Source organism: Solea solea, chromosome 17 (genome assembly GCF_958295425.1).
Source record: "Solea solea chromosome 17, fSolSol10.1, whole genome shotgun sequence".
NCBI lineage: Eukaryota > Metazoa > Chordata > Actinopteri > Pleuronectiformes > Soleidae > Solea > Solea solea.
In genome coordinates, this window is record NC_081150.1 from 19,334,546 (window position 1) to 19,341,594 (window position 7,049).

Sequence of the window (7,049 nt, forward strand, 5' to 3'; positions counted from 1 at the left end):
CAACGGTTCTACTCCGAGTCTCCCCCCCGGATGTCTGAGCTGAGCCCGGCCACAGAGAAATAGAGCTTTACACCTATATACATTACTTGTCATTTCGGTAGCCCCTCAGGATTCCCGGTGGAGCAACCGTCCAATCACAGACGAGATTCACCAGCCTCTCAGTACCGTAATTCCTAAATGGTTGAATAACCAGATATGGAAAGTGAAATTATCTTTGATAAAGGGGCAGAAGCACTCACTCATTGAACATTTGTTTTTGACTATTTTACAGTGATGAAATCAAAAAAAATCCAGGCGACCACATTATCATGGCGGTCATAAGAGGGTTAAACTTCACCACTCGCAATAAAACAACAGCTTTTTCACCTTTAATGTCACATTTAACGATTGTTTTACTCAACGACTGACCTTATTTCAGCTCCATTTCAACACTGGGGTGGGGGTGGGGGGGTTGATTGGGTTCAGTGTGGGGCCCCCGAGGTCCCCCGAACTCTCTTGAAAGGCCCCTGTTGATTATGATGTTTTCCAGTCATCTGAATTCGTTCATTAAGGCGGAGGTGGAGCTCGGCCTGTGATTGGTGGAGGGGGCGGTGGAGGAGGCGGGTACCCCCTTTCCTCGCTCGTGTTGCGCGCGGCCGCAGTTCAGTGCGTAAAGAGCGCAGAGGCAGCGGAGCAGAAAGAGAGAGAACAAGACACAGCGACTTTCCAGAGTGACCGCAACCGGGATTAATGCTTCCTCTCCGCCTGAGCTGAGCCGGACTGCATCGCTCTCTCCATGACGCCTGGTTCTTCTGCGTGATTTTTATTCGCCATGAGCTGCTTGGATGTGATGTACCAAGTGTTTGGACCTCAGCCTTATTTCAGCTCCTACAGCCCCTACCACCACCAGGTAAACACTTATTAATATTTACACTTTATTTTATAACAGAAAACTTCCCTTAAATCTTTAAGTTTCACTTAAATCCACGTCAAAACAAGAGCTTTATGCGACAAATATTACTTATCAACGGCAGCTATAGACACTTTATATGAATCATTTAAGTCCTAAAGGACTAAATACAACTTTTTCCACTTTAATAACCAGTTAAACAACAATTAAAAACACACATGTCTACGTAATTATAGAGTACATTTAGTTTTCTGCTTCATATAAGTGTAAAAAAAAGTGTTTGCTTCATTTAATTTTGTCTAATTCTATAAAAAATAAATCATATATGTTAACATTTAGCTCACAGAATCGTTTTACTTTGAAGTAAAAACAAATGTTTGCTTCTTATAATAAATTGTACCTTAAGTGTCATTTAACTTTTTAATTTCAAAATATTTTATTTAAACTTTTATTTTTTTATATAATTTTTCTCGACTGTCATACATTAAAATCTTTAAGAGACCTTTTTTTAATTTTGACACTTGTCGACTTTAATGAGGCCTTCAATTCAAGCACTGGTTAAAGGGATTTCATTTCACTCTCTTAAAGTCTCTCACACTTCCACTACTTTATTATCTCTGTTTTCACTGTAATCAGATCTCTTTTAACGTGATTTATCACATTTATTTGTGGGGTTTTCTCTCATACAGACAGTTTAATATTAACAAATGACACAGAAAATTGCTTGAACAATAAAAACTATTTGGAAACGGTTTTGTCTCTTTAAAAAACCCTTTACAATATCAAATAAACCTTTAGAAAGAAAATATATATATAAGTGTTTGTGCACTTGGCTGCTTTTTTCAGGTTTATCAGGTTTCTGAGAATGAAAATAAATGTGTAAACTTGAATCACATAATATTTAACCAGTTCATTTAATAATAAATGGCTGATACTAACTATTTAAAAAAAAAAAAAAAAAAAAATGGCAATAATCTGCAAAAATAGCAGCATGTATCAGGATTCTTTGAACCAAAATGTGTAAAAGCCTGATTAATTATCCAACCACTACCTCCATTTGTCATATTATTATAATATTATTAGAAGACAGCTTTAATATGTGCTGTTCTATATGTAAATTGCAAATATGTGTAATTTAAACTCAGTAATCTGGATTTTCTGCTCTCTATTGTGCCATTTTAAAAAGGTTAAATTGTAGTTTTCCAAAAATGACCTCATGTGAACTAATCTGTGTGTCTATGTTGTGACATGATGATAAAGTGGGGGGGAAAATGAAGGTTTATTATTATATAATTTTATTGTAAGCAAAGTATAATTTTAGGAATAAATCGATTTAAATTCACATAGGAGTCAAATTATGGAAAACATATGGATATTTGATGGAACACGACTCTTTTATAGTCTTTTATTTTATTGTATTTGTTCACTGATTTGTTTGAAAAGTTGCAAACTAAAGCCGAAAGCTTCAAAATAGTTGTTTAACATTTAAGTTTGTGGAAAAAACGGTATAAAGTTTGATGAGTGGACTTTTCTCTCTGTTATATTTCAGTTTTAGTTCAGTTTTCATTTTGTTGTGTTGGTGCAAAAGTTCAGTATTTAGTCACATTATTCATATTTGTCAAATGTTTTTTTCTTGTCATGTGCTCATATGTATTTATTAATTCATAATTTATTTTCAAATTTAAAGAAAACACAGTGTTGTGTGTTTTCTTTCTGCTTAAATCTATGTTTTTCCTCCGCAGAAACTGGCCTTGTACTCGAAAATGCAGGACCCTCAGGAGAGTGACAGCCGGCTGGGGCCCCCGGGGCCCCCGGCGATTAAGGAGGAGGACAAGGAGCTGCCGCCAGGTGCCGAATACCTGAGCTCCCGCTGCGTCATCTTCACTTACTTCCAGGGCGACATCAGCACCGTGGTGGACGAGCACTTCAGCCGAGCGCTCAGTCAGTCGACGGCGTATCCTGCGACGAGCAGCCACAAGAGCGTAAGAGGTGTGTGTGTGCGTGAGTTTCCTGAAAAACAGCAACTATTTAGGTTTTTTCTGAGGTTTTGGTGCTGTAAATGTACTTTTTCCTCTTTTCTGGCTTTAATATAGCTGCACTGACACTGTTTACCAGGATTCACTAAGATTTAGCCCTGCAGGGACATAAAGGATATTAAAGGAATAGGAAAGGTATATTGACAAATATCATATTTTAAAAGTGGATGAGCTGACATTAGTTGTGTTTGACGCATTTCCAGAAACTTCAGTTCTAGAGGTAGATATTCATCAATAACACCTGAATTTGACTAATTCCACTCAAAATCATAGCTATAAATATCAGTATAACTTGACATTGGTTGTGTTTGACCAATTTTAGTCATTTATAGAGTTTTTGGTGTAGATTCTTTATGATTTTTCAATTCACAGCATGTTGTGTTGAGTGTCAGTGTCAGCGAGGATCAAACCTGTGAAACAGATAATTTAAAAATGCCAAACATTCCAGAAAAATACCTGAACAACGAGGAAAAAAATGTGTGTATCCAGAAATAAAAACTCTGAAATGTCTTAATTCTACAAACGCTTGAAAAATATTCTGGCTGAAACACGATGATCTAATATTATAGTGAAGAAATATGATCTGTATGATTAAGCATTAATTAATTATTATATAATTTGTTTTTATGAAATAAGTTTTTGTTGGACCTTATAAAAAAGGTGCGACAATGTTAAACTTTTTGTCAAAAATTATTTTGATTAACAACTTTTACTTTATTTGCAAGTTTACAACAGGTTTGCTCAAATTAATCAATCATTACTCTGTTAACTTTATAAATAACTGAAATTAATTTTCTAAATGAGATATGTCAATTATATCCAGTGTTGCACCTTTAATGTGTTAATCTGCAGATTATTTATTTAATTAATTTATTGTTTGTTTTGTCTAAAATATGAGAAAAAACTCATTGATTGTTGTGAAATTCAGTGCAAAAACGGTATTTTACCTCTTTTTTTGTTTTATAAAGCGACTCAAATGAGTGACTTAAGATATTTAAGTGATTTTAAAGGTGGTTTAAAGTATGTGGATGAAAAGCGAGAAACCAAAGTCACAATTTTAAAATTGAATGTGCTCTAATTTAGTTACGCAAGGTAATTTAAGAGGAAACAAACTTACTTTTTGTAGTAAATCATGTGGAATCATTTGTGTCTCCTTAGAGGGATCATTCCCGATGAACCAGCGAAGTTTTCCCCCGTCTTTCTGGAACAGTTCGTACCAGCCGTCAGTTTCCTCCGCGCTGGGCAGCGGACTCTCGGCTCCCCATTCGGAGCTCTCCTTCCCCGGGGACCCATACTCCTCCGCCTCCCTTCACAGCCACCTCCACCAGCCCAGCCCCGACACCTGGCACCCTTCCCACCACCACCACCATCACCACCATCACCACCCATACTCACTAGGGGGCGCCATAGGGACCCAGAGTGCGGCGTATCCCCGCACGGGCGTCCACGAGATGTACGGTACGGCGTTTGACCCGCGCTACGGCTCACTGTTGGTGCCGTCAGTGAGGCCTCACCACCGGCTGACACCCGGCAGCTCAGTGTCGGGGCCCAATGTCTCACCCTGTGACCTTGGGGGCAAAGGGGACTCTGGGACGGGGTCAACCTGGAGCGGTGCCTTCACAGGAGCCGGAGCAGAAATCGGACTCAACATGGAAACAGGTAGCGTCAAATTAAGTCCGTCTTATTTATCAAGCCTAAATTAAGTCTTAAGCCCCTCCCCTTTTTCATGTAATGCTACAAGATATCTGAAGTAAAAGAAAAAAACATAAAAAGAAGGATAATTCTAAAAGAAGTACAGAACAAACACAAATTAGCAAATTGGGAGATACAGAGAAATAGAATGACGTCATCTGTCAACAGTCGGACATTCTGCATCACTATAATTGATCTAATCAAAAATTTCATTTTAAATGGTTGTTTTTATTGCAAATTATTATTAAAGCAACATTATGCAAGTATCTTTTCCTAAAAAAATATTTTGATTGGTCACTGGCTGGGGAGGAGTCTCAAACTACCAGAATCTGGCCTTACAAGTTCAAGAGTAACGCTGAACTGATGTTGGTTTAAAAAGATGGTTTTATTGTGGTGTGTTTGCTGCACAGTGGTGTCATAGGTTGGTGTGGGGCAGGGGTTTCAGCCAATGGGCTGAATTTTTCGATATAAAATTGCGTGATTTGGGCAGTTTCACTCATTTGGGGGGAAAAGTTTCTCATAGCTGTACTGACTGTTCTCAAGGGGGTGCAAGTTAGTTTAAACTGGTAAACTAGGAGAGATTAGTTCAGATGTTGATGATTTTGTTGAGTTTTTGAGAATTTGATTTAAAAAAAAAAGTCAGATCTTTGCTGAAAAGTTGAAGAAACCAGTTACTCATGGTTTCACGTTTGCAGAAAAGGATAAATAAGTTTGAAGGTATGGTTTACTTAAAAGATTTTTGGTCACGTACAACACTCAGATTTGAGTTTTTCATTATTGATTTGTCTCCACACGGAGATGGTGAAAAGTTTGTTTGCGGTGACTCTGAACTTGACCACCGCTAAATAAAAACGAGTTGCTCTCTATCGGGTTTTCAAAAAATGTCCTCCTGTGACCTCGTAGCATCGTCGTATACTCAGTGAAAACCACCACTGTTGTGTTTTTTTTAAAAGATCCATTTCTCTGCCTCGGATCAACTTACCACCAAGTGTTTTGAAGCAACAAACCCAACTGTCAATCAGCACCTTGACACCAGCTGTCAACCTCCTTTCTCTCTTGCGCGCGGTCTTGGTTTCATCTCCTCTGCCTCGGGCTATTCCTTCTGCTTTCATCAACCAGACATGTGTGCTTCTCTTTCTAATCGCTCTATTCTTGCCTCTTCCTCCACTGACTTTTCCTTTCTGTCCCTTTCTTCCCCTCCTTTCTGTCCTCTCCTCTCTCAGGTCTGCAAGCACAGGATAAGAGCAAGGATTTGTATTGGTTTTAGAGACTCGTACTCCCTCACCTTTCTACTCCTACTTCAGCTGTAACCTCTGTCCCCCCCCCGTCCTGCTCTACTCTGTCGCTCTGCTGCTGATGAACTGACAGAGGAACTGACGGCAGTTTTTTACTTGCAGCTCTGTGTTACGGTGGACTGTGCAGCAGTAGCGGCGGTGGTGGCAGCTGAACGTTGACTATGTGGGAAAAAAAAAGAAAAGAAGTGGACTCACAGGAGAGGACGGTGATGGATGTGGACAGAGACGAGACTCTTTGTCGCTCCTGTAACAGGCACGGACAACATTCCTAAAGTGGGAAAAGGAAAAAAAAAAATTACAAATAAAAGTCATGGGACAGACAGACAGAGACACATGTGTTGTCAAAACACCAAAGACAAGCGCTTGAAGGACTTGGCAGGACTCGGCCTCACTGGGGCAACTGGGCTGCAGACACTGGAACTGTGTTATGGCTGGAGATGGCGGCCGTGTTGGTGTTGAGGAGGTCGCACAGCGAGACTCTGACAGGACGAGAACAAACATTCTGGTTTAACACCACCACCATGTTTTTGACATGGTCTCATGTCAAAAACGGTGTTAATGTTATGATTTCTCAAAGTGTTTCAGGCTTAAGCTAAAAGGCCCGTTCAGACCTGGCATTACAACCGCCCTGAAGATCTGATCACGATCTTGCACTAATTTCAGGTCGAAACGTTCTCAATTTGTACTGAATGCGTCCTCAGATACAGTTTCAGGGACTGTCCACACGAAAACAATGTTAGGTTAATCTCAAAACGCTCACCCTTGATGTCATAATCCCGCTTGAATTTCGCTGTCACTTATCTTTGTCGCCTTTTGTCGTTTTTTTTTTGTGTTTGGAGATTGTTTGGGTCCGTTCGCTTTATGCTAACCTGTATTTTCCTTTCTTTAGTCGTCCTGGCGTTCTTCAATCTGTCTCTGTTTCTGTGATTGTATAAAGTGTTATTTTTTAGAAAACTGCGGAAAACGTTTTCAAAAACGGCACAGAAAAAGATTCTTTAGGTTTTCTTTAAGTGTCCATGTGGATAGAGCCTCAAAAACCACATTCAGAAGTCAGGGTTCCCGCGGGTCCTTGGAAAAAAAAATTAGTTTTTGAAAATTGTCCTAAATTGACATGTGTCATTGAAAGTGCGTGAATTT

General features: G+C 39.3%; 1 protein-coding gene across 2 annotated transcripts; it reads left to right on the forward strand.

Annotated features, from left to right (window-relative positions):
• The first annotated feature begins 622 nt into the window (after nucleotides 1–622).
• Nucleotides 623–6,483, forward strand: vgll2a (vestigial-like family member 2a). Of its 2 annotated transcripts, none has more exons than XM_058614398.1 (4): nucleotides 623–889; nucleotides 2,632–2,878; nucleotides 4,084–4,584; nucleotides 6,015–6,483. In XM_058614398.1, exons 1-4 carry the CDS (start codon nucleotides 812–814, stop codon nucleotides 6,062–6,064), a joined length of 876 nt encoding a protein of 291 aa, XP_058470381.1. In that variant the 5' UTR covers nucleotides 623–811; the 3' UTR covers nucleotides 6,065–6,483. The 2 variants fall into 2 exon arrangements, with proteins under 2 accessions (XP_058470381.1, XP_058470382.1); XM_058614399.1 differs by having other exon boundaries at nucleotides 624–889; nucleotides 5,841–6,483.
• The last annotated feature ends 566 nt before the right edge of the window (nucleotides 6,484–7,049 follow it).